We start from the raw sequence: 27,742 nt of genomic DNA on the forward strand, positions 1-27,742 counted from the left end.
AGTGGTTTAAAGCATCTTTCAGAATTTTGGTGAACTTTTTTTTCCACCTAAATCATATGCCCATTTTCTGTTACCTTTAAGTGTGTATTTTCAAGAGAGAAATGAAAATTTATTGATTTTAAAGTTTAAATGGTAGCTTGTTCTTATGAATAACTTATTTATAAGCTTATTGTTAACAATAGCTCATTGTTACAAGTCTTGTGTTCTCCATGGTTAAAAGCCACTCAATGATTCAATGAAACGCTTACTCTATTCAACAATTCAATTCAATGAAACACTACTATTCAATTTCAGGAATCAAGAAGTAGAGGGTGGCAATTACTTTATGGGAGTGACTTCTTGCAAGCTGAAATTATAGTATATGGAAATAACTCAAAATTTCTTAAGGCCTATCCTGTGGATACTGCCTGTAAAAGAGCAGGCAAATAGATTATTTCTGGTATTAACCTGTCCTTGTTTCTGATCGCTGAATTAAATTGTACTGTTTGCTTTTTCTTTGATCTTGGGCAAGTTTAGACAGAAGTGATGACAACACTCAAGAAGAGCTGGTCAAACAAGTATGCAGCTTTCAGTCATGCAGATAATTTCTGTCAAAATAGGACTTCAATTAATGCATGAATTATGAATATATATATTTCTGGATATAATAAATAGCAAATATGAAGCTGAAAAGCACAAAGTTTAAAATATATATCTAAATAATTTATGGGTCCTCTCTAAGATTTTAATTGGCTGAATTTGCAATAACTTAACCATCAAAATCTTCCCACAGAATTTTCAGTCTGGATTGAGTTATATCTCTTGTAATTTCTCAGGGGGAGAGGGAGAGAGGAATGTATAAATCTAAATGCAAAGGGTGGCCACATATGAAGATACAAAAATCTAAATGGGCTTTGGCATTTTAAAATAAAGTCATAGTTGATAATGCAATATACTTTCTAGAAAAAGTAGAGAATGACCTTAGTTAAACCATGATTGTTTGCAGCATCACATCTCAGTCCCTAAAGATCAGTTGTTTGGCAATTAAATATTCTCAATTGTTTATTACAGATTAGGCATCTCCCATGCTGTATTATTACCGTTTCTCTGCACATTAAGCTCTGTACTACATAGTTAATAGGGCGAGAAAAGGAAAGTGAGGTGTTTGAAGTAGTAGCAGCCTTACCAACCCCTGCCTTTCCCAACTCTTCTTAGCAACAGTCCTCTAAACCTTCCATTTTATGCTCAGCCCTGTCTAACTCAGGAAAGAGTCTTTGTCAGTAAAGAAAGCATGTTATCAGATTAGCCTATCAGATTTAGGCATGCGGGCTTCATTTTGCTATGACAGACTTGGTGTGTGGGGTAGTCTGGGTGGGTGAACTTGGGCATTTTTGTGTATCGACCACATATAATCCTTCTTTTCATGAACAGTCTCCTCCCCTTATCTAAACTCATGATCTTTTCTCAACAATTAGGAATGCTCACCCTAAATTTAGAATTGAGCCGTACCTTGGTTTTCTTGTCTCGTCCTTCATTTCCTCTCTAGTACACCAGTCCTGATCTGAATGCTTGCTTTCACGACTGCCATGAAGTAATGACATCACACAGAGGGCAGTGGAAGGAGGATCAGAAAGGTGGGGGAGTGAAGGGAAGTGTTCCAAATCCAACATGCCTTTGTCACTTCCCTCAGATTATGTACTGAGATTGCAGCATGATTGCATCCATGCCAGCTCTAATTATAATAGTTCCCCAACTCACCATACCTGCCTCACGAGTTGAGTGCTAGTCAGCAAACCAGTGGGCAAAACATCACCAAGCTTTTTTTCTCTATATCAGGGTTTCTCAGTGGGTATCTGCTGAATATTAGCATCAAAACCACCGATGAAAATTATCTTAAAAATTCCGATTCTTGGTGCTCATGCGCAGAATAATTTGGCTTTTTCACATGCTTCCTAAGCAATTATTTGGCTAACTGAGGTTTGAGAACCACTACTTTTAGCATCCCAAGTTGCTGTGATATTTGGTTGAAACAATTGGGAAGAAGTAGTTAAAAGAAAAATAAGTGTGTCTTTTAAAAAAGATTCTGCCACTTAAAAAAAATATATTTTCATTCATTGTTCACAATTTTAGCTAGTAATCCTGGAAAAATATTTGGAGAAGAATGAATATATCTCAGGGGACACTAATTGATGTGCTACTATTTTTCTTAACATTTCATCATACAGCTAAAATGCTTTGAAGAAGATATAGTATTAATATTGAAAATATTTTCAGCCTGAATGAAGAAATCAATGTACAAATTGACTTATACAAGGACAGCTTTGTTACTGTGCATTTATTCAACTTTAAAAAAGTTTAAATGTGTGGGACTTTTGCAAGACGTAGCTCAAAACTAAAATATGCAGGTGTGTATTGTTTTCACACAATAAAATAGTTAAACTTGAATTGTCAGTGTGACTACTCTTATATTGCATATATTACGAGGAATCCTTGAATGTAATTGCAAGCTAAATGAAAACAAAATTGGCCATATCATCAAAAAAAAGGAATAATGCTTTTTTATTTTGGTCATTTTTTCCCCCTAAAGAGGCCTGTATAGAAAGATATTCAATTATTTTTTTTCTCATTTTCATGCCTACTGTCCTTGTTGCACTGTTTTTCAAAATTATTGCAGAGAGCTATTAATAGGTTGCGACACTCCCTTTGTGCTTCAACAATACTTGCACATTGGTCTGAATGATCTTCCTCAGAGCTTTCCATCATAATCTACGCCTCACACCTTAGTGGCTCCAGGTGAGCCTTACTTGATTGTACTCAAAATGCCCTTCCACCCCTTCCAGTGATTTTATTCACCTCAACTGGTTTTTCTCCCTTCAATTTTTTTCTTCATGACCTATATGTCACTTCTCATCTTAAGGCATAGTTTTAGAATTAATTCTACCCTTGTGCTTTCTCACGTGTCATTCATCTCATCAAAAATGTCTTTTTTTCAACTCTAGATATCTATGCCCACTAACTCCTTCTAGACCCAGGCCTTTTGGCTTAATTCAATGTCATACCGATCATTTTATCTCAGGGAAATTTTCTAGTCTCCCAGGGGATCTCTTGATACGTTTGGTCACTGTTCTTACCTCTAATTCAACTATGAGCTCCAAGGCTTGCTTTAACAAAATCAAAGTAATTCCCAAACCTGGAGAGTATTAGAAGCGCCTAGGAAGCTCTTTAAAAAAACAGTATTTGAATGCCGTACTCCCAGACTCATGGAAACTAAATCTCTGGCCTTGAAAGTATGTGATCTGCATTTTTAAGCAGACTCTCTAATGGATTATCATGGAACCAATTTACTGAACTTGCATCGCATACCCATCAGTTTAACTATCTCAGAAATTATATTAGCTAAGGGTAATGTGATTTAAGTGCACTCACATTTCTGTCCAGGTTTGTAGATAGGTTTATCCATCTGCACAAGGACCACATTTTCACTGGGTCGGATTGCCACGGACCTTGTCTCTGCCAGGTCAAGAGTGGCTCCTTTAGCAGAGAATATAATGAAAGCCAGTGGATCAGATCTGGCCACAGGAACCTAGAGAACAAATTAAATACTTTATGAGACTGGGGGTAGTTTGTTAAGAAATCTTAACCCCTAACTGTGTGTTGTTTTGGTATCACAGAAAGTTTTAATTCATAATTGTTCATACTGTTTCCTTAATAACTGACCTTGATTCTTTCAATTCCTTGGCTACTATGTCTTATGCCATCCTTCTAAATTAAGTATCCTTATATTTCTTTAAAAATTTTCTTTTCTTTACAAGAGTCTTTCTCTTTTCATATCTCATTCCCTTCAAAAAATTTGTGTTACGAAATCATGTTGGCTCATACCTTCATCACCACTTCAGACTGTACTTATCTCATCGCAAACTGAGGACTACATCATTTTAAAAATTAAAAGAAGTTTACACACACAGTAAAATGGTCCTGTCTCTATTCTTATAAAGTCAGTGATGTGGCTGGCTTTTATGCATCTGCAATATTCTTTCTCATATAAAGAAGAATGAAGTATTTTACCTCAAAGCTGATGCACTTGAAGAAATTCTCCTCTGCAACATTCTCTACCAATATTTTGGTCTGAAGGTCACCATAGTTGAGGTAAACAGTCAAAACTACAGGCTCAGTAAGATTGAAAAGCTGGGCACAAGCTTTACCCAAAGAGTTTTCTTGCAGAACAGAAGGGACCAACAAAACATACTGCCTACAAAACAAAGCAAGAGTGTTAAAAACATGTATAGAGACATATCTAGTTATTTAGCGATTGTTTTGTTAATGGAAGGATCTTGGAGTTTAAGAAAACTGCGTTATGTTATAAAGTTCTAAATATGGCAAAAACTAAATTCAAGGGCACAGAATGTATAAAAAGGGAAGATGCTGGTCTATGAAATGAATTTTCTAGGTTCCAAGGACAATCTCCGTTACAAAGCAGTAATTAACTTAAGTCACTAGTACCATAAAGGTTAGCATTGTCAGTGTCTTCAAGCAATGCTTTCGCCCCCAAATTGATACCACACATTTCATTTCATATTTGTCTATTGTTTGCCTAGCTTCCTTCCCCAGCAGCAGCTTGATGCCTTCTCTACAACAACTGTTACAGCTCTTAACTAGCATTCTGCATATCTACTAGGCAGAAGTGAATAGTACCATTCAAAATTGGAATTTGCTGTTCAAATAGCATATTTTGGATCATATCATCAAATGGGAATATTATTTAAAATCAAATTACTGCGACAAAAGAGTAATAAAGCATGGATTTTTATCACCAAGTTCTATTTGGCTTCCACACATCACAGTAAAACTTCATGTAATCACTTACACATTAGGAGGCTGAGAAAGAGTCAGATGGAAGAGGAAAATGCCCAGAAGTATTCTCCTCCACATCATGAAACAAAAGAAGAAGAAGAAGCCAACAGACTGTGCTCCTCAATCCAGGTGCAGGTCAGTGTGCTGCCAACTCCAACATGCTCACTGGCCAGTAAAGCCAAAGGTGGAGCTATATATTCATGTTGTACTTGCTTTTGTCATGATTTCCTGAGTCATTCATAGAATGCAAGCTAACTGGATGCAGTCTTTTAATTTTAGTCACCTTCCAGTACCCATGTCTGTTACATGTCATTAGGTGTACTATTTGAATATCACTCTCTTGTTTATGAAAAGTCTTGCATCAGCATTTCCCAGACTTAAAATATGAACCTGTGAGCAAGTTTTTGCTAGTACAAATTAAAAAAAGAAATTCAATTACTGCCAGAATTTCTATCCTACTGCCTAATTTTTCCTACTTGAGAGCTAAATCTGTGTTGAAAGATTTAGCTACCCACTTCTGATTGACAGTAGTTGTTTACAGTTATTTTGATGGAAACAAATTAAAAATAATGATAGAAAAAGACAAGCTGAGATTGAAAAAGCAATTAAAATATTTTCATGTACTCTTTTATTAGTAATTGTTTAGGTTGTATTTTCCATACAACCTAAGTTTTTGCAGGCTAAAAAATTCCTTACAATATTCTAAATCAAGAGAAACATCTCAAATCTCAAATTTTTAATGTAATACTAAAGAAATAAAATAAAGGTAACTGACGATGTTTATCATTATAAGATTTACCATTTATTGCTCCAAATGGTTTACAAATGTAGCAAGACACATAACAAAATGGCACTTCTTAATTAATTTGACAAGAAAAGCTGCCATTTTAAAGAGATCCTTAGAGTGTTACCTTGAAATAGAGAAAGTCATCCATGTAACCATAAGGCACGCTGGTACCCAGTGCTCCTGAGAAAGAGATAACAAAATGTTCTTTAGTTATTTCATTTTACTTCTTGAGAAACCCCTCCCCCATTATTCTGCCAAGACTGCACCCCTTTTTATGCCTTGATAAACAGAGGTCAGGAAAGTGGTGAAGCAGTTACCTTTGGAAATTTAAGAGGACTTTTGGGAGATAAAGAAATCTCTCTAACATTCACAGCTATGGAAACTCTGAGATGAAACTGAGTGGACATAAGTGAGCTTGATCAAGACCTAATGGTCTATGAAATAAAAATGCTTGGCAGGAAAGTTTATTGAAGCATTATTTTCATTTTTTGGTTTGTTTTTGTTTTGCATTGCACTTCATTTTCTTCTTCTCCTTTCCTAGAATACTGTCAATTATTTTGTATTTCTTTACCTCTAGGGTTTTGTCTATACAAGAAGCTCTTGGAAGGTAACCTGACCATTGCTGTGGTTTAGTCATGCATGACGAAGTCATCTCCTACTCTAGAGCAAGTTTCTTCATGAGAAGTTTCTTAGGTACCTTTCCAACTTCCAGTTCCTGCCACTTCCCTACAGATATTTTGTTCTTTCTTCAGTGAAAATGTTAGGAATTTCCTACATGTGCTATGCTCTTTCATCTCTCCATGCATTTTTATGTGTTAAATTCTCTGGCAAGAATGCCTCTCTCTCCATAACTTCTTTCTGTCAAGTAGAAACTTTTTCTTGTATTTCATGATTCAGCTCAAACTTTCATGAATCTTCATTTGAAATCAGATGTCTCTGCTTTAAGCTTCCATAACTCAGGTATATATATATATCTATTACTCAGACATGTTAAACTATAAATATTGTTTTTATGCTATGTCTGTCATTTCTCTGAGAACCTCGAAGATGCAGATTGTGTTCTTTATTGTTTGGCTTTTCTGTGGCTGAAATAGGCCATTAATGAATGCTAGATCTGATTCAAATATTTAATAACTCTCCCAGCACAAATGACGACTTCTTTCCATTCTCAGGATCCAACCTGTGGTGTGAAAAGTAATTAAACCCACTTGACCCCCAAAGTTGTAAAGTTAAAAAAAAATATTGGGGGGCCAGGCCAAGGTAGCTCAGTGGCAGAGTTCTTGCCTGCCAAACCAGAGATCTGGGTTCGAGTCCCGGTGCCTGCCTGTGCAAGGAAAAAAAATATATATATATATGATATTTTGATGCAGAAAGAAGCAGATGTACATTTTCAACTTTTCTTTTGCTGGTTTACTATTGTTGCATATTCCAGAGAATTAAAAAGGATCAATTAAGTCACCATCAGTGTATGGTTAAATTTTCTAGTGACATATTAGTTTGTATTTTCGTATTGTATTTTCTACCCACCTCTTTCTAAAAGGATGCTTGATATTGAGTGCTTCTATACCTCCAAGAAAATTGGCCTGACTCACTATAAGGCTATAGACTGTATGTCTTTAATCCATTATTTCGTCTTTATATCACAGATGGGAAACAGTCCCATATTGTTGATCACTTATGTTATCCTTTATGGAAAGCAACAGAAAAACTGTCTTTATTTGTCCATTCTCATAACACTCACCCCAAGGCCAAAATCTAAAATGGTCACTTAATATTGGAAGAGCACAGTCAGGCATATGCTTACATTTAGAACACGTTTATTAATTAGTTAAAATGCAGAGCATAAATTATAGTAGTGAGGCATAATGAGTGCAGGTCAAATGTTTTCTAAGACTGTCATCAAATCCTGTTGTCCAAAGCTATCATCAAGAACAGGAAAGCTAGCATGGGAAATTCCACTAATGAATCACTACAAATACATGAATTTGTTGAGTAGGAGGGGGAAATTACAGATCACTTCCCTTTTGAAAGATGAATTGAATTTATATTTATATAGACATAAAATCTGGTCTACCTAATTTAGTGGCTACATTCATAACTATTAAATATTCTAATACATAGCCCTCTGGTAAGTAAGTATATGTCATTACATTGGATTGCCAACTGGCACCTACAATTTATGGTATCTTCCCTTTATGACTTTCTATCTGGGTTTTTTGTTTGAAATTATGGTTTATTTACTCTTTCCATAGAATTATATTATTTATGGAATGATTTTCTTAATATTATTCATACTTACCTCTGATTGTAACTTAGTTGCGTCTGAGTGAGTGTTCATTGCTTTAAGATCCCTCCTGTGATCTCAAAAATACATTTTTTATTATATATGTATTACATATATCATTATATATATATATATATATCACAAGCACTGCCTCTACATTAGGCAAAAATAATCTGTTTAAATGTGAAACAACAAAGACATAAAAATATGTGTGCACACATATCTTTATGAGACAAACACAGGATTTAGAGGATAAATTCAATGACTGAGACTGTTATTTTCATAGAGAACACAGAATGGCTGCTTCTGATTCTCTGTGCACTGTATGAGGAAATACTCTTTCACTGTGGAAAAAAGATTTACCATTTACTAGAAAGGAATGATATCGCTAGTAAAGTTAAGCTATATCGAAATTGGAGAAAATGATGGTATGAATTTTCTATGAGGCGAAATAGGTGTAACATTTACAACATATGGGAAATCCCCATTTTCTATTCACATACATTCCATATCCAGTTCCTCATTTTGTAAAACGGAAATAGTGAAAATATTTCATCACAAACTGTAACAGTGCAATATTGGAATAAGGCCTCCTTAGCATTATGGAAAACAGAATTCCAAACCCAAATATGAATCAATACATCTAATTTCAAGGTCTTGGTTCTAGCCAAGATGCATTTCAGGTTGCCTTTAATAGAAAAAAATTTTTCAAGGTAAGCAGCAATACCCTTTATGAAATCAATAACAGGCTCAGCTGTTGTCAAAGTTAAATATAAATAACTAATATGTAAGTTCAAGTCTGATTCCCTTGTGAATGTATTGCCTTAATGTTAACACCAGGTACTGTATGCTGTTGTTTCCAGTGAATATTCATATTTAGTATACAAAGATATTTACTTATCCAGACACCTTTGTCTACAATGCAAAATGATTGAAGATATATAGGTAATAACATACAAAAGGAAAAAGGAAGAGAAAAAGAATTAATTATGATTCTAGTCTTGGTGAAACATTATATTCTCAGTTCCAAAGTCAATTCTGGAGTCTTACTTCTATTCTGTCCTGCTTCTGTTCCATCTTTACCACCTCATTTTCTTTCAGGTAGCTAGTTGCCTAGGTGGTATATACAATTTTTCATATTATGAAAACATAGAACTTTTGGAAGGAACTCTGATCATTTTGAAACCTTTGATGGTAACCACAAGTGTTAAGCAGTATTGTTTCTTAGGTGGAGAATAAAGATGTTGGAAGAAATGTGCCAGGAACTAGCCCTTAGTCATGTAGTAAATGAATGTAGTAAATGGGAGCTTGTTCTGCCCTCTGCAGAACCTGTTCTTGACAAGACCTCTACCAACAATCTCAGCAGACAGCTGTTTAATGCAGCAGATGCTAAGCAGTGCCAATCTGTTTTCTCCCACAAGAGCCATCTTTGTGTGGAGAAGAACCACAAGGAGGGGCTGTGTTAAGGGTTGTGAGCTCACAATTTTCTCATAGGAAATAACATTACTGAAAATAATAAGGTGTTTGTAAACCTGTGTTGGTTTTGGCATTAACACTGTCACAGCAAGTTATAAAAATTTCCAGGATCCCTTTGCTGGCTGAGGAAGCCATCACTTTTCAGGCAGAGTGGGGTTTGGGAATGAGTGCATCCCTGACTGGAAAGGTTTTCAATAAATGTAGTTCCTTTGCATAAAATATGTTTTGCCTGTTTTGTAGTCATCAGCATATACCTTTGCTCAGTCTTTCCTTTAGATGTTAATATACTAAGAATCTGGTTTGTGCATAGAGCTCTCCTTATGAGGCAGTTATAAAGATGGGCAAAGGCCCTGAAAAGTCACAGCTATAGTTTGGATCCTGGTTTTACCACTTACCAGATATGTGACTTTGGATGCATCACTTAAATTCCCTGTGCTTCTCTTGCCTTGTCATTAATTAGAGTCACAATAACAATGACTAATAAGTGTATTGTGGGAATTAAATAAATTAATATATCTAAAGTGATTAACACAGTACATGATATACAGTAAGCATTGGGTAATTCCCCACAGAGGCAAAATATTGCTCACCATAGACACAGAAACACATACACCAAGGTCTTATATCATGAAGAACATTGCTGTGAAGAATGAATGGTTGTTCACAGGATGATCACACAGTGGGATCTTTCCTAGCAACTCTCCAAAATAATTTTCCTAGAGTTAGCCATCTGAGCACTCAGAAAAGGAGATACGGCAGGTTCCATGTGAGGGTAATATAGGAGAAAAAGGGAAAGAAATTGGAAAAAAAAATGGTGGGAAAAATGCATTTATTTACTGCAAGTAACAGAAGGTCTAACTAACCGAGACATTAAAAAAATCAGGCAATTATCGTCTTATTTAGCACAGATTCTGAAGAAGGTAGTACTTGGATTGGTTTAGCAGCTCACCAATGCCCAAAAGGCATTTCTTGTATTCCTTTCACTCTGCTTCATTGGTACATCGGAATTATTTTCCTTTTTGGTCACAATTTTGTTCCTGAAGTGCCAAAGATGATTTCTTCCTAACAATATCCCAATCTGGAAGAAAGAAGGCAGCAGAAAAAGAATTTTCTTCTGCATCTCTTTCCTTCTCTCTTCTATAGGGTAGGAAAATCATTCTAGATAATATATAAAATACATCCCTATATAGCTCCTTAGCCAGACCTGGTTTTTGCCTTTTGCTTCTCCACCCAAATAGCAGATGCTGTGGTGTGTGCTCTAGATATTCATTCATGGCAGAGGTGAGGCAGTTTGGATAGAGAAGGAGGGTGTTTTGGTTTGCTAATGCTGCTGGAATGCAAGATACCAGAAATGGGTTGGCTTTTACAAAGTGGATGTATTAGGTTACAAATTACAATTCTAAGGCCTTTGAAAATGCTCAAATTAAGGCATTAACAAGAGGAGACCTTCACTCAAAAGGCCAATCACTTCTGGAGTTTTTCTGTCACATTAGAAGGCATGTGGCCATATCTGCTGGCCTTTTGCTTCCAGGTTTCATTGCTTTCAGCTCCTGGTTCCAGTGGCCTCCTGCCTGAGATTCTTTCTATCTCCAAGCATCTGAACTCTCTACTCTCAGTGTTGGCTCTCAGCTTGCTCTCTCTCTGAGCTCTCTCACTCTCTGAGATCTTTTAAGGATGCCAGTAAACTAATTAAGACCCACCTTGAATGGGCAGGGTCACATCTGCACGGAAACAACCTAATCAAATGGTCCCACCCAACAGTAGGTCTGTCCCTACAAGATTGGATTGAAAGAACATGGCTTTTCACAGGTATGTAAGTTTTAAACCAGCACAAAGCAAAAGGGAAGTGACCCTAACACACATAACAAAAAAGTTCCTTTTTGCATGCACACACCTAGACTCCTGCACACCTAGCCCTCATTCAGGTCGGCCCGTGAAAAGAACCAATAAAAAGTGAAGCTCATCAATCCGTTATTAGCATAACCAGAGGGTGAAGGGCCCCTCCCAGTCTTTATAATGTAAGGATCCCAATTTCAGAGGGCTTCTTTCCCTTTGGAGAATACCCATGGTCACCCATTTGAGTGTGTGCATTTAAATTTTGGGCAATACACACAAACTAGTCTTTGGATTTGTTCCTGTAGCTGAGTCAAGCAACTTCACAGTGTCAGACCTTGGTCAAGGTCTCCACTTCTCTGAGAACTCCTGGGGCTTTCCAACATCCAGCTGGGAACTGATTGGGGCTCTCCAGCATCAGTGGTACTGATAACACTAGGTGCTGGGGTGGCTGCTGAATTTCAGCTGAATTCAGCTCTGGGAATTGTCCTTGGCACCAGAAGAAACTTTTCCCCTAAGTCCTGCCTCTTCCCCATTGGCAGCTGGATATCCAGTAATGGTTATTGAGCTGATATAAAGGTCTGGCTTTCTTGTTTTAAGGTGGGACAACTCTGAAGAACCATTCTAGTGCCAGAGTCCCTCATAGGATACACTGAAAACCTTATAGTTCAATTCTATCCATACAATTTTGCTTCCCTCTTTCATCACAGGTGTCAGTGTTGAGTATCTTTCCCAATAAACTTCCTACATGCAAATCTCCATCTGAGAGTTTGTGTTCCAGGGAACCTGACCTGTAGATAACCTATCACTGTGGAATGTGGGAGTTATTGGCTTGAAAAATTACAATTCATCCAAGAGTACTCTGTGGTCTGAACAAAACATGAAAGAGCACTCTGTGGTCTGAGCAAAAAAAGGAGGAAGGTTTTTGGGTGAACAACCAGTGCTACCACAAACAGAAAAGTATATTTTTCAAGATATTTTGTTTTGAATATTAGATTGTATCAGAGGGATGGGGGAGAATAGAAATACAGGAAGTTATGAGCAAGATAAAAATGAAGAAATATGATTCTTTGGCTCAAGAAAGAGAAATTGAGAATTCTCAAAGATCAGTGATCAGCAAGAACAATTATAGAAAGATGGATAGAGTTTCCTAAAAGAACCCACCATGGCCTAAGCAGTACTTCACTCATTTTCATATACTAGGTGCATCATCTGAGGATCTTGTTTACATATGGATTCTGGTTCAGTAGGTTTGGGTAGGGCCTGACATTCTGCACTTCCAACAAGCTCCCAATGAGGCTGTCTTTTGACCATAACTTGAAGTAGCAAGTATCTGAAGAGGCAGTTTTCAACCCTGGCCCAACAGTAGAACACCTGAGGAGTTTTGAATAACCTTGGTGCCCTAGACACATTCTTAGAGCAGGGATTCTCCAAGTGTGGTGCTGGGCCCAGGAGAGCCAGTGTACCCTGAGAACTTGTTATAAGTGCAAGTTCTTGTGTCCACTCCAGCCCTATTGAATCAGAATCTCTGGGGGTTGGACTCAACAATCTCATCGTCATCTGATGCTTCTGATGCATGGTAAAGTTTGTGAATACTGCTTTAGAGATTTTTATTTAATTTGTCTAGGCAGGACACCAGCATCCATATTTTAAAAAATAGCCCTGGAAACTACACCCAAGGAAAGCATGACTCATCTAGTACACTTGAGCTAAAGGTTCAAGAAGAATGAATGAAATCTACTTTGATATATGATGCCGCTTTGTGTGTAAAATTTCTTTCTGTCTAAGTAAATGATCAAATCTCAGTCTTTATTTTACTAGACTATTCAGCAGCACATGACCCTTTTTATCACTCCTTTTCCCTTGATACTTGTTTTCACTTGACTTCCAGGAGACCACACTGTTTTGGGTTCCATCCTCATTCACTGGTTTCTCCTTTAGTGTTTCCTTTATTGTTTCCTCCTTCACAGAAATGTCTTTAGTTCTTTTCTCCTGAACGATTTCTTCCCACCCCTTGTTTTTATGGGCCATCTATGAACTAACAATTGTCAAATTTATATTTTCAATTCAGAGTCCTATTCAAGTTCCCATACTGATTATCCATCTTTTGGCTTAGCATCTCCACTTGAATGCATAAAATTACAAGCTCAATAAGTCCACAGCTGAATTCCTAATCTTCCATCTCTTACCTACTTCAACCATGGCCAGCTCAGGTGTTAGCTGTTGTATCTTTCCAGTAGCTCAGGCCAAAAGTATTATTATAATCTCTGATCACTCTCTTTCTCTTGTTCCTTACAGATAATCCATCAGAAAATCTTGTTGGGTTTACCTTCAAAATATATCTAGAATCTGATTACTTCTGTCTCTGTTGCTTCAACTCTCATTGTGTTCACCATCATCTTTACCTGGATTACAGCGATAGCCTCTACCACATCTCCTTGCTTCTAGTCTTACACTCCTATAGCTGATTTCAACACAGAAGCCAAATGATCACCTTAAAACATAATCAGATCGGATTACTCCTCTTCCCCAAACCCTGTAATGGCCCCAGTTTTGCTTGGTGAAAGTTAACACCCTAACAACAGCACTCAAGCTCCTAGGAGATCTGGCTCCCTGTCACCGTTCTTAACTGCTTACCTATGTGAGGTCAAGTACAAATTACAATAATAACAACAACAATAATGAGAAAGGGCTTAATTCTCCCCATTGGACATAAGGGAAGAGACTTTCTCTTTCTTATCTGTCTTTGCATTTACTTTGAAAACGTGCAAATGTAAATTCTCCTTTTCTTTGTCCTTTTAAAATGTATGTAACTTTAAAAACATGTACAAGGTTGAATAAGTCTCTTTCAAATTTCATCACAAGTTGTACTCTAGGAAGGAATTTATTTCTTTGTAATGTAATCAAGGAAGATAGTGCCCTCATCTCCCCGTTATTTGGGAAGAAATTAATAACTGCTGGGGATTCTTGTCTCCAAATTTTAAACCTACTCCAACATATCCACAGAATGTGTATGTAATAGATTGTGTGCTTGCTTCCTCATATAAAAAGGATGAGCTCTCCTTCTGTCTTCATGGATTTCTTGTGCTACATCACATTCTGATTCAACGCTTATGTATCTGAGAAATCAGGATTTAAGAGATGATTTTGATTACTGAATCATCATATAAATGTTCATTTTGCTTTTGGGATTTTGCAATGGACAAGGGAGGGTACCTGAAAGCCCTGAACTGTAATTAAGCTGTTTGGACATCTGAAAGTATTGTAAAAGCCCTTACCTCTTGTCAGGTGCCTTTGTGACTGTAAGCTGTTATGCCCCTTATCTGGTCATTTTCTTTGGTAAGGAAAACAGTCATTAACTAGCCTCATTTACATTTGTAAATCATCGGCTAAGCTCTGTCATTGAAAGATAGATAGTTCTGCCTCCTTGCCTTTGAATTTATGTTAACTTACATTAATAACGTTTAACAAAGTTTTCTTTTCTGGTTTGAATTTCTGCCTAGAATTTGCTATCTGAAATGACCTCATCTCCCCTTGCTGGAATCCTTAAAAACCTTGAATCTCTTTTGTTCAAAGAGACAGATATTGAATGTTAGGCTATCTACTCTCCTGCCACATGTATAGTAATAAAGTCTGTCTCTCTTAGAAACCCCAGTGTCTCAGGTTTGGTTATTGAGTACATCTGGCAGAAGAATCCATGGCTTTTATCCAGTTACAATTTGGCAACCCAGATGGGATGAATGTCTGAATCTCTGGAGCCCTAGCAGAGCAGGTGAGCCAGATAATTGAGCCTTTTGTGGCCACTGGACTGAATTTAGTCTGGAAGCTCAGTCACCAGGGTTTCTCTGTTCTGCTGGCACTCCAGAGACTTTTGGCACCTTAAGAAAGCTTCAAAGGGAGAAACTGCTTACAGTTCTAGGTCAGGACATCTGACTGGCTGAGTGGGATCATCAGGGTAAGTGGTTCGAGGAGTAAATAGGAGGTTCAAGTCTCATTGACCTAGACTTGGGTCACGTTGCCAGAATGATCCCTTTTCTCTGACTCTCTACCTTCTGATTTTGGGTACCATACTACACAGTTTTGCTGTCTGGGTGAAGGGTCATCAAGGTAGAAATGGATCAGGAAGTAAATATACAGTTTGAGTCCCCTTTGACATAGGCCTGGGTCATGCTTCCAGAATGATCCCTACACTCTGACCTGGACACCTTCTGATTTGGAGTACTGTCATGTACAGGATTTGAAGCCCTGACCTACTCCAACAATCTCCTGGTGTTTAATGAAATTAAGTAGGTGTGTTTAAAGTGTTAGCCAGTGTGTTATCTAGGTATTGGTTAATTGTTAAAGTGGTACGATAAGTGTTTTATGTCTGTTTAATTGCTAACTGATGTATTTGGTGTGCTTTCTGTACAGGGTTTGAGGCCCTGGCCTAAATCTGTCTGTTGATTAGACTCCTAAAAATGAATAATCCAACAATTAATTAGTATTTAATGGAAGTAAGTAAGCCTGTTTAAATGCTAGCCAGTGTGTTACCTGCGTCTAGCAGAAGTTGATTGTGTAATTGTTAATCAGTGTGTTAAGCGTTTAGTGCTGGTTGGTTAGCTGATGTGTTCAATCTAGCCATTCATTTGTGTGTTCCTGTATTTGCTTTATTGGTCAAATGTTAATAATTGTTTACTCAATATGGAAGTTCTTTTTTAAAAAAAGAAACCTTTGAGCTATATTAAAAATTGAAAAGATTTTGGTTATGAATTTATAAAAAAAGATTCTATCTCTGCAACATAATCTGGCCTCAATATAATTCAAAATAAATACTACTATTATAGTCAAAGTTAAAGATAGTACGGTTAGAATTGTTCCGCAAAAAAAGGAGAGATAGGTTGAGCTAATAAATTCAGTCCTTTATTTGTCCCTCTCAAAAATATTTCTGTGTTTCTGTTTTTTTGAAGTAATGAATTTCCTATTTGTATCTGTATGCATTTACAATGTATATTCTCATACCTCTGGATGGCAAGAGCAAATTAATAAGAAAATTCTTAAGGAGTTCTGTTTGAACTGCTTAAAAATGATTAAGCGCCTGATATAAATACATAAATTGGTACTTCTGAAATAAGAGAGAAAAACTTCTGAACGGCAAGATTCAAAAACCTTAGTTTTATAATTACTGTAAACAAAGGGGCATTAAAAAAAAAAAACTGCCCCTGGAATTTCCCTAAGGTAGCACAAAACTGTCAAAAGAGCTGCCTCTGGAAAAAGCAAAGAACTTTTCCAATGATTCTGATCACTTTTATTAAAATAAATCTAATAATTAAAAGCATAAGAACTCTCACAATTCCAAGTATAGGAACTCTCACAATTCCATGGCCCTCACCTAAAATTTTCAAACCCAGCAAGCCTGATATCTTTCTGTCTGTGCAACCAATTCCTGCCCTAAGGCCCAACCACCTAGAGCAGGTATGGGTGAGGGCACAGAAAGGAATGGCGAGTTGTGGTTTAAAATTCTTTTTTACTGGGCCTGCAGATTTGAAATGCTAAGCATAAAGAATGTTATACTATAGGCTATATTTGCTAATATTATTTTTTGCAGTGGTAACTAATAATTAGATTATTATTAGATAATCTAATAGCCTTGGAATAGGACTAACTGAATAAAATTTAATTATTAAATTTCAGTAAATAAAATGAAAGCTTTTTCAGAGATATGGAAAAATTTTTCCTAAATTGAGACTTGGGACAAATTGAATGATTTCAGTATGTTTTCCAGATCTTAATAGTCAATGTAGTTTTAAAGTTGTTCATAATTTTAGGATATTATGAGAACAACAGAAGGAATTGAATGATGAGTTTTTGAATTAAACATGCAATTTTATTCTGCTTAGGTATGTTCTTAAATTCATATAAGCCTACTAACAAAATAAGCTAATATTTTAAGTACATTCTCAAAATTCATCTTAAAGTAGCCTAACTGACAGGTTGCATAAACTAAGCAATGTACCTGATAATGTTGGCATTTAAATATAATAAAAATAAGGATATGATAATGCTTCAAATATATCTTATATAAGAAATAGGTTAAGTTTAATAAGATATAAATGGATTTTTTATAACCTTGATTACCTGGATGTCAAAAAATCTACCTTTTTGCTACTTGGCCATTTGTTACCTCAGTATGTACAAAAATTTTTAGTGGCTTTGTTAATGTCAGTCTGTTATAAATGAAAAGACATATGTCTTAGATTCTAAGGGTTTATATTCTAGTTAGAATATACATTTATTAAGGCATAGTATAAGACAATGGTAACAAAAGGATAAAAATGTTGGAAGAATTTAAAAAGCAAATAAAGAATGACCTGAGAAATCCTCATAGAAGAGATGACACGTGTAAGACCTTTAAATAAGAGAGGAGCATTTAAATAAAAAGAACTCTGAACTAGTTTTTAAAAACCATAACAATTTCGTTAAGTAACACATTTCTGACATTATTTAGCAATTGGGAATAATGTTGAGAAAATTTGTTTTGTTTTGTGTTGTTTTTTGGATATAAATCCCTTAAATATAAAAAACTGATTATATTTCAAACTTGGGGCTTTTCTAACCTCTGAAAGTAGTGTGAATTGGACTGAGAGATTTTAAGTATATTATAAAGTAATCATTTGTGTGTTCTGAGTATAAAGTATATAGATGCCTGGCTGTGTTTCAAACCCAAGCATAAATTTCTTCCTTCTTCTGTTATTTTGTAGTATCTCTGTCTCCTTCCTTTCGTGAATACTGCTATTAGAAGGAAGTATGTAGGTTCAAAAGCTTTGTGTATCATATATTTAAAAGAAGCTTTTGTGTTAATCTGAGTTTGTACAAAACTAAAATTTAGTTTTCTCCCTGTTAAAATAACATGGACATCAGAATAATGTCCTTGTTAATGTTTATGTTGGCATTATCCTTTATTTCAGAAAACAGGTCTTCACACTGCTAAGGGAAAAACTGTTACAAATAATTTATTCTTTCACCTTGTGTAAATAAGGGGCTGAAATAGATTAACCCATTATATAGGAGGTGTTTGGGAAGTTTTACAGTGGTTAAAAGGGATTTTTCTATCTTATTTCTAATTAAATTTGTATAAGTAAAATATTATTCATATATTTAGAGACTGTATAAATTCCTAAAACTTTGATAATGTTCTCACTGTCCATGTTATATCCTGATACTAATTTGTATGATGTTAAGTAATGGTATGGTGTTGTTAGTGATAGTTTTAGTTATTCTAAAAAGGCCAAGGATCAGAGAAACAGCCAAATTGTCAGATGCACTGCTCTCTCTAATACTTATCTAAAGGTATGAGTGCTCAACTTTATTTTTTTACTAAGAAGGATATTTATTGAAATAATACAAAGGTGTTGTAAGGATGCATTAGATGATGGTCCTAAGAAGCTGGGTGTTCATGAGTGCATGGTGTGTGGCTGCTGGCACTAGGAAAGCCTCTGCTCAAGCAGCCTTACATACATCTGCCCTGTGTGCTGAGGTTCAATTGGTTAGATCTAGGCTAGGCAATGCCCAACTTTAAAGGAATGATTGAACAATATATGTTATATTCTACCTGTTAAATAATATAACTCTGGTAAATGTATAAAAGTGAAACAGAACAAAACTTCTATGGTTCCTTAACATAGATTGGCTGTCTAATATTTTTCTTTCTCAAAGAAGATTCATTTAAAAATACTTATAAAGTTTAAAGCTCAGATTGTAACCATTAACTATTATCATTAAATTCTGAGTTGTTTTACTATATGTATAGCCCAGTAATTCCCTGGAACTTTAAGTATCTGTGTGACACCTGAAACTCAGATTTGGTTCTCCAGCTCTGAAAATTAGTATGAATCCACACAGCAATGGTTAAAAAAAACTGAATGAGATTAAACTTCAGTTAAAAATATGACAAAATTGATCTGGTTAAAACTAAGTTAAATCAATATACAAGATAAAGAATAATATTGTCTATATTTTAAAGCTCTAAGTTTTGTGTGAGATAAAAAAAAAACGTTTATTTTCTCCAAAATTTGCACTATCTAATTTAATTGGTCTAGTCAGTTAAACAACCTAATCACCTTTCCTTGTGACCCAAGGAGTAGGCAGCTGACTTCACCATGTCCTCCTTGTTTGCTTACAATTTGAGAAACAATTTTATTATGCTATCAAACAAACTAGTGAGTAAATATCAAGTATAAAGAGGACTGAGAATCGATCATTTACTTAGGCAGAAAAAAATGTTACCAGCAAATGAATATCATATACCAGAAAGTAAATTCCCTTCAATCTTTGTGAACCTTTAGCACACATTTACTAGAAGAGTTTACATTCATTTACATGAATGTAATTTCCTTGGAAATCCACCATGCCTGGTGTGTTTCTTAAAAAATATGGATGCTTGCGTCCCATCTAGACCTGTGGTGTGGCAATTCAGGGGTCAGGATCCCCTTCTTTAGGGAAGCATGTGGCACTTTTGTGAAAACTCCTCTCCTTTAATAACTGTTGGTAACCAACTCTTGTGGGACTGTTGAACCAAATCTCATGAAAGTCTGCTGAAACCCCATTGTAACCAAATCTTGGGGGTCTCTGTTAAACTTTCTAAGCCACACTCTTGGAACTTCTCTCTCTCTCTCTTGTTTTGGCAGAGTGCTGACTCTCATTTCCCAACCAGCATCCATTGAGCAGAATTTTCTCCTGTTTGTAAGTCCCTTGTTGAGACTCATGACTAATTTTCTGCCTGGGGTATTCTTTAGTCTCAGGGTTATACTGAGTTGGAACACTTGGTGAGCCCACCAGGAGACCAAATTGCCACTGGGCATAAAGAGCATGAGTCTGGGGAAAGAAGATGCTATAAGGGTAATCCTGAGATGGATTGCTTCCTTGATGTGGGAAGGCGTCACCCACTTGCTTGACTATGCTGTAGCTGGTTGGCTGTTGTTGTGTGCAGAACAGCCAAATGCAGCAGACTGTCTCAGAAAGACCTAGAAATCAGTAGATTTGAAGGATGCATTGAATGAGAGGCTAAGCCATGTAGATAAGGGTTTAGAAATAGTAGCATGCTGGTATGCTACAGTAAGAGGGTGTAGATTGCCCAAGAGGCAAGTGAGGCATATCCTGACTTCCCCTGACTGGGACCCAAAGGCTTAGGATCCTGTGTATTCTTCATCTGATGAAGAAAAGGAGATTGAAAAAAAGAGATTATAGAAGCAGAAAATAAAGTAATGCCATCTTTGTATGCGGCAATTCTGAGGGTTGCCTCTTTTCTACAAGGAATTAACATTCAGTTATGTCATTTTATCTTTGTTTCCCTGTGTATTTTCTTAAATGGGGTCAGTCAACTCGTTTTCACCTTCACCTGGGAAGAAGAACAAAGGATTGTCATTGTGCTTCCATTAGGCAATATACAGTGTTTGACTGCTTGCCACAGGTTCATAGCAAAGGATTAAGCTAAGTGGAAAAGTGTAACTCTATTTCACTATATGGATGAGGTCATGTTAAGCAGTAACTCTTTTCAAGAACTAAAAGAAGGCTCAGGCTCATTGCTCTTTCAGGAATAGGCAATTAAATCATGACAAACTACAATACCAATGCCATGGCTGCCCGGCCAAATTCTTGGGTGTCGTATAGTTGGGAAAAGCAAAATTTATTCCTTTTGGAGTAATTGATATAGTGCAAAATTTTCCTATGCCATATATGCCAAAACAATTTATGGCTTTCTTGAGAGTGTTGGGGTATTGCAAACCTTTTGCTCCTTACTTAGACCAAATGTTAAAACCTGTGTTTGTGTTGATTAGGAAAAGCTGCTCCTGAGATAGGATACCTCCCAGCAGGCTGCTTTTGAAAAAGCCAAATGGGCTATAGCACTGGCCCAGGCTTTATGGAGGGGTGGACCCAGTTGTGCCTTGAAAATTAGACGTGGGCAGTTTTGGTTTTGGGGGGGGCTTGTGGCAAAGGCAATCAAACAAAGCAAGTTCTCGTCAGCTTTTGGTTTAAATTATGATCTAGCCCTTTGGAAAAACAGCTTTGTGCTGCCTGTAATGCCTTACTGCAAGTTTAAGGACTAACTCAAAAATGCCCTGTGAAATAAACAACCATCCCCATATAGGAGTGGATACAGGACACTGCCACAAAACCCCACTCTGGCAGTGCACAATCAAGCTCATTAAGGAAATGGAAAACTTATCTGCTACAGTGCAGCATTTTAAACAACAGCCTCTTAAGTGCAGAAATGTTTGATATCTTAAGACCAGTTTCCTATGTGGAAGAACAATGCCTGACCCTCATGCTGATCCTCCCAGGATGGCTGTCTCTGTGCCCACTGTTGACAGATGTGGCAGTATACCTAAGTCTGCCTGGTTTACTAATGGATCAGCACACAGGGAGCCTGCCACTGAGATGGCAGTAGTCATGCAACTTAGTATGGATACTATATGGTGGGAAACTGGGGCTATGCAAAGCAGCCAATGGGCTGAATTAAGATCTGTATGGATGGTCATTCTTGTTCATGAACCAGAAGATGCATTAACTATTTGTGCTGATAACTTGGCAGTGTTCTGGAGCCTGACAGTGTGGAGGGCCATGTGGAAGCAAGAACAATGGACTATTGCTGGCTGCCCTGTATGGGGAAAAGAAATGTAGGAAGACACCTGGACTACCTGTCACAGGCAAATGGCAACCATGTTTCATGTCACTTCCCATAACACTGATTCTTTACCTGGCAATATTGAAGCAGATGCTTTAGCAAAAATTTGTAGCCTAAAGCCAATATCACATGAGGCTACTGAATGGTTACATAAATGACAGGGCACCAAGGATACCAGACTCTGTGGAGACTGGCACAGAAATTCCAGCTGCCTATCACCAGACAACAACTGAAAGAAGTCATGAGTGCCTTGCTTTCCTGTTCACTTTGATGCCCAAAGATGCTTCCTCATTAACTCAGTTATATCTTTGGCCACAAGCATATTCTGGTTACCAGGTGGTTGGTAGATTGTATTGGGTCCAATCCCTAATCTGGAGGTGCAAAACATGCTTTTACACCTGTAGATATGACCACTGAACTGTTGCTGGCCTTCCCAGTAAGGACAGCTAATCAAAGAGCTACAATATATGGTTTGGAAAAACGCAGAACATTCTTTGGGGTCCATACACATGTGGACAGTGATAGGGGCACTCCCTTTACTGGTCAACTAACCTAAGTCTGGGATACTGAACATGATATCTTATGGGCATTTCATCTGCCTTACAATTCCACAGCAGTAGGATTAATTGAAAGAATGAATGGGCTTTTAAAGAGCAGTTAAAAGATAACAAGCAAAATTTATAGCAGTGGACAGGCCAGTTGTATCCAGCCCTCATCAGACTTGATTCATGGCTCCAAGAAGCCATTCCTGCTCCTGTTGAACTGTTAATGGTGGGTGCTGTGAATTCAGGTAAAAGAACCAGCAATGCTACAGCCACAAAGAGGTAATGAAAATAACTTGCTCTTACCTGTGCCAGCATCAGAAATTGGGGAAAATAAGATCCTTAGCCATGGGCTTAGGCTGATGCAGCATACTGGTTGGAAAGCTCAAGCCCATGGAGTATTGGGTTGCCCAAAATTTAAGTATTAGACCACAGTTTATGTGCAAAATGCCAAAAAAATGTATATGTAGTCAACCCAGAATGCCCTACGCCCCAAGGTACAGTATGTATGACTCTGTAGACACTGATTATGACGAGACTGATTGCAGATTTGACTCCTGAAAGCTGTCTGCACTTGCCAGGGGAAAAGGTATGGTATCTGTCTATTGATGGAAATTCAGCTTGTATTTTTTTGCCTTTAGCGTTGGAGGAAATATCTTTCTGCAATAGGCTTCTGCAGTAACCTATGTGCACAATAAATCTCAATGCTAAGTGTGCACTGAACTACCACTCTTGGGTGTCACTGGCCTGCCTTGGACTGTGACTCTTGTGAACTGTACTACATGGAATGGTCTGCTGCCCTGGCAGAATTCAGCATTTCAGAAAATCTGGAAAGGAAACATCTCCTTTAGCACTGAAATGAGAATCAAATTAGATAAATGATAATTTTATCAATTATCAGTAGAATGGTTTAATTCCCTTTCTTGGTCATGGCAACGTCACTTTGTGGGACTCCTAATGTTCTGTTGTCTCTTCTGCTGTTGTAGAATATGGATGCAATATCTGTCCTAAAATCAATGCAAACTGCTGCATGGAGGTGGATTGTGGCCACCCAGGGGTCAGGACATCCTCCCTAAGGAAGCCCATGGAGCTTGTGTGAAAGCTCCCCTTTCCTAATCACTTTTGGTAACCAACTCTCATTCTGCTGAACCAAATCTCACAAGAGACTGCTGAAACCCCATTGTAATCAAATCATGCAGGACTCTGTTATACTTTACAAGTCGCCCTTTTGGCACTCTGCTCTCTTTTGTTTGGATGGAGTTATGACCCATTTTCCAACCTGCTGTCATTGGGTAGAATTCTTTCCAGTTTGTAAACGTTTAATTAAAACTCATGGCTAATTTTCTGCTTGGTGTGTTCTTTGGTTTTGGGGTTGTGCTGGGCTGGAACATGTGGTGGGCTGCATGTTAGTAATAAAAGAAATAAGAAGGTTGTTTTTTGTTTTGGGTTTCCTTGTCATGAGTAAGCATGAAGTTCTTTCAACTCATTCTCTCTCTCTCTCTCTCTCTCTCTACCTCTCTGAATATTGGAGGATTCCAAATTCTGCATGGCATAATGTCTAAAACTTTTAGTGTTAAAAACAATAAAGTGAAGTATCTTAGTTGCTATCAAACCAGGCTCTGAGTTTTCTAGATTAAAAAACTATGAATAATGCACTGGTTGCAAAGAAAATCACAGACTCAAGTGCAAACTTGAAGAATTTAATGGGCTAATAAAGAAATAAAGTATGACATGAAGTCACAGCAGGCTGCAGACTGTTCTGGATGTAAGTTGGTTCACGGTTCTCACCCAGGATTGACACAGAAGAACAAGTGTATTCAAAGTAAGTTTCCACCTGGGACTTAAAAAACAGTGCAAACAATAAAGAAACATGTGCATGTTTAGATATAGATCTACAGATATACTGGTATAATATATATAGACATATACAAATGCATATAAGACATATACATATATGTATAAAATGTGCATGTATATATTTAATGATATGTTATCTCATAAAACAAAAATGAATGATAAGTGCTTGCTTCAGAATATACTAAAATTGGAACGATACAGAGAAGAGTAGTATGGCCCCTGAGCAAGGATGATATGCAAATTTGTGAAGCATTCCATATTTTAAAAAAAAGAATGACAAAAGATGGATATATAGCTATATAGTTTTTAAAGCTATTATAAAAATTATTAAAATCTTAATGACCATCAATATACTCATCCAGTATGCATGGATGAACAAACCTTGTGAAATACCAAGAACTTTTCTTTGCTTCATCCATTGCTCTATCTTTTTAAAGTTTTCTTCTTACCAGGTATGTTTTCAACAGTCTATGATTATAAAGTCTCCTTACCTTTTCCTGTGCTTTGCTTTTTCTCACTGTGGGACTGCAATATCCTTGATATTGTAAGACACAAGTGCATATTCATCTGGAAAGTAAAGTGAAAGCAAGTATTTCCTTAAAAATAGTTTCAACTTGCTTATACCCAGGTTATGTCAGACAATATGAACCTACTAGGACTGGTCTTTCCAATAATTTTGCAAGAGAGTCAAACCCTCCCTCATTTTACAAATTCAGGAATAGTCCCTCAAAGTTTAAGTCACTTGATGAAGGATGTTCATTTTCTAAATAACAGAGCCAGAATTCAAGTAGTCCTTGACAAACTTTGCACAGCAATCAGCATAAAACAAGTAGCATTAACATTCGAGGGAAAACTTTTATGTTTTCACAACGTTTTAGTAATTACTTGGAACACAAAACTCACAGTATTCGTATAATCTTCCAGAATGCTGCCTCCTCCCCTTCTTAAAATCAAAGTCCACTGAGGTGACATAACATGTAAATCCAGGCATTAACAAAAAGAACAACAGAAAGATCTGGCAGTTTAGCCTGGTTTATAATTCAATTAAAAGGGAGCCTTTTGCATTATAACAAAAGGATTTTAGGTGTTGAGAAACTCTGGTATCTGAAAATGGCCTAGTAAGAAGATATATAATAGAATTTTTAAAAATCCACATACAATATAAACCATCTATTGTTTAGTCTTTGAAGACTAAAGATGTTTTGGAAAAATTTAGTAGGTCAGGGCATTAGGAGATGATTGTGGCTGCCTACCTTTTTCATAATAGTCGTAGACCATGACTGAGGCTGGCTGAATGTTTGCTACAATATTGACTTGCTCAACAGAGAAAGTGAAATTTTTTCCTGTATCAAAAACCTGTAAAGGTACCAATTATAATTATAACAGCATTTCTGCAAAAAAGGAAATCACTTAACAAATTATATCCCCAAATTCATGGTCCACTCATTTAAGCGGATCAAGGGTTTCAATTATCTTACATAATGGCAAAATGATGGATTACTTAATATTAAATTGTATGCAATGTTAAGTTTCGTGGCTTATAAGGAGGTGCAAGGACTTTAACTGCAAGCTTTAAGGTAATGTGGACATTTGCATGAACGGTAACGATCTCCACATAGAAAGGGTGGCTCTAACTCTTATGCCAGCCTCTGTTGGATTCAAGACAAACTATAAAAGAATCACACATCATCTACTCTGTTAGCTTCTGGGAGAAATGCAAAGTGGAGAGATGGTGTTCCTCTGTTTGGGAACCATTTGGCCAGGAAGCCAAGAAGTATATGAAATAACTTGAGAGCTAATAGGGAAAAGTTACTAGTAAAACAAAACATAGGCAAATTTTAGCACCCCATATTTCTGACAAAACTTATCAGGCATACTTATAAACAATAGAACCACCTAACTAGTCATGACAGAAAGCAAAGTATTGCTGAACTTACATATTCCAGGTAGAAAAGAACATGATCATTTTTGACTTCAGTTTTCATCACCTGGCCATTGTTTCCAAGCTTTGAAGAAATAAATTGGCAGGGACGGATAGATATTAGAACAAATGAAAAGTATCCTTTGAGAATTGAATGCTTCGTGCTTTTTATTTAACTAGTTATTAGGAATCTATTTTATAGAATGTTCCCACAATGCCATAAAATTTTCTGAAGGAACTAAATAGAGAAATATATCATGCTATCCAATATGGAAAATAATCACTAATTGCTAAGAATAAAGAATACCATCCCTCTAAGAGTCCATCAGAATATAAATGTGACTCTAAATAAGTTCATTTAAATGATGAATTTCATGGTTCAGTTTTATTAACCAATTATTTTGTTTATACATTCTGTTATTTTCTCTGTATTGAAGATTGGGTTTCTATTATTTACCTCCTCAATGGATGACAGGACTGGAGTAAATCCTGATAGCATTTTTACATCAACAATGACCATATTGGAGTTATTACGAATTCCAGTGTATCTGAAAACAAAAGAAAATGGGGGAAAAAAAAACACGAGTTGAGATATCAATTCAGAAAAGTGACATATCATAGTGAGGGTGGTGGGCAGGGAGACATAGTCAGTTATAATTGACTGTAAGTCTGAAGGAAAGGCAAAAGCTGAGAGGAAGCACCTGATGAAAGTTGTTCTGAAGCATTTGAAAAGAGGCTCATCCAGAGTGATGATAGATGAGGGTAACATAAATTAACTTAAATCGGGGCAAATAATGAATCATCTCAACCTAGCATCTTCCCAAGCCCCGTTCTTAAGCTTACCTGAGGCTGCAAAGTCAGAAATTATAAACAAAGCTTATAAATTTATATTACATCTATTTAAGTTAGTCTTAGATTTGCACAACACCTAAAAGACATCTTAGTTTAAAAAGCAACATGTTGGTGGAAGCATAAAGTAGACATGTCCTCAAGAGATCTTGGGGTTGTTGAGACGTGAAGTCAAGAGTTCCGCAATGTATTTCAGTTTTTTCTTAGTTCTGATGTTCAAGAGACTGTCATTAAGAAATCCTTAGAGAAACCCCCAAACTACTTTTACTCCATGTTTTCCAGCATATTAACTAAGGCTAAAATCCTTTGACTTCTGTACGTCTAATCTGAATTGGAGAGAATTTTTTTACCTCCTCTGAAAAATAAAAATCTAAAATTCTTGCTCTGTACAGTTACAAAATAAACATTTATAAGCTTTCTAATATAGGCCCATCAGTGATTTTCTTTAGGAGGAAAAGCAATATCCCCATTGCCCAAAACTGACAGCGCTTTCAAATTAATCTTGGATGTAGTGCAATGTATACTTGACATAAATCTAGCTCTGATTTTGCTTGACGTACTAAATTGTGGTGGCTACACAGAGAGCTATGAAATAACCATGTTATAGAATAATACCACCAATATTTGAACTCATTGTGGTTATCATCATTCATATTTTGTAATTTCATTCCTGACTAAAATAACTGTTTTTTGGTGTATTACC

General features: G+C 36.6%; 2 protein-coding genes and 1 pseudogene across 5 annotated transcripts in view; 1 reads left to right on the top strand and 2 right to left on the bottom strand.

Moving 5' to 3' along the window:
- Nucleotides 1-4,986, bottom strand: part of LOC143691471 (ovostatin-like) — a 60,538-nt gene extending 55,552 nt beyond the window's left edge. For 2 of the 3 annotated variants that reach the window (XM_077169979.1, XM_077169978.1), the window contains exons 1-3: nt 4,844-4,986; nt 4,045-4,228; nt 3,406-3,562 (exon numbers count right to left, since the gene is read on the bottom strand). In XM_077169979.1, the coding sequence (XP_077026094.1) occupies nt 3,406-3,562; nt 4,045-4,228; nt 4,844-4,911 (409 nt within the window). In that variant the 5' untranslated portion in view covers nt 4,912-4,986. Of the gene's footprint in view, nt 1-1,488; nt 1,566-3,405; nt 3,563-4,044; nt 4,229-4,843 lie in introns of those variants that run through there. The other variant, XM_077169980.1, reaches the window with a different exon arrangement.
- Nucleotides 4,987-24,096: 19,110 nt separating this feature from the next.
- LOC143691472 (ovostatin homolog 2-like) overlaps nt 24,097-27,742 on the bottom strand; it is a 47,640-nt gene continuing 43,994 nt past the window's right edge. For both annotated transcript variants that reach the window (XM_077169982.1, XM_077169981.1), the window contains 5 exons: nt 26,648-26,738; nt 26,207-26,275; nt 25,523-25,625; nt 24,761-24,836; nt 24,097-24,252 (listed from right to left, as the gene is read on the bottom strand). In XM_077169982.1, the coding sequence (XP_077026097.1) occupies nt 24,784-24,836; nt 25,523-25,625; nt 26,207-26,275; nt 26,648-26,738 (316 nt within the window). In that variant the 3' untranslated portion in view covers nt 24,097-24,252; nt 24,761-24,783. The remainder of the gene's footprint in view (nt 24,253-24,760; nt 24,837-25,522; nt 25,626-26,206; nt 26,276-26,647; nt 26,739-27,742) is intronic.
- LOC143642995 (U6 spliceosomal RNA) lies at nt 24,434-24,533 on the top strand (annotated as a pseudogene).

The sequence above is a fragment of the Tamandua tetradactyla genome, chromosome 7 (genome assembly GCF_023851605.1).
Source record: "Tamandua tetradactyla isolate mTamTet1 chromosome 7, mTamTet1.pri, whole genome shotgun sequence".
NCBI classification, from domain to species: Eukaryota; Metazoa; Chordata; class Mammalia; order Pilosa; family Myrmecophagidae; genus Tamandua; species Tamandua tetradactyla.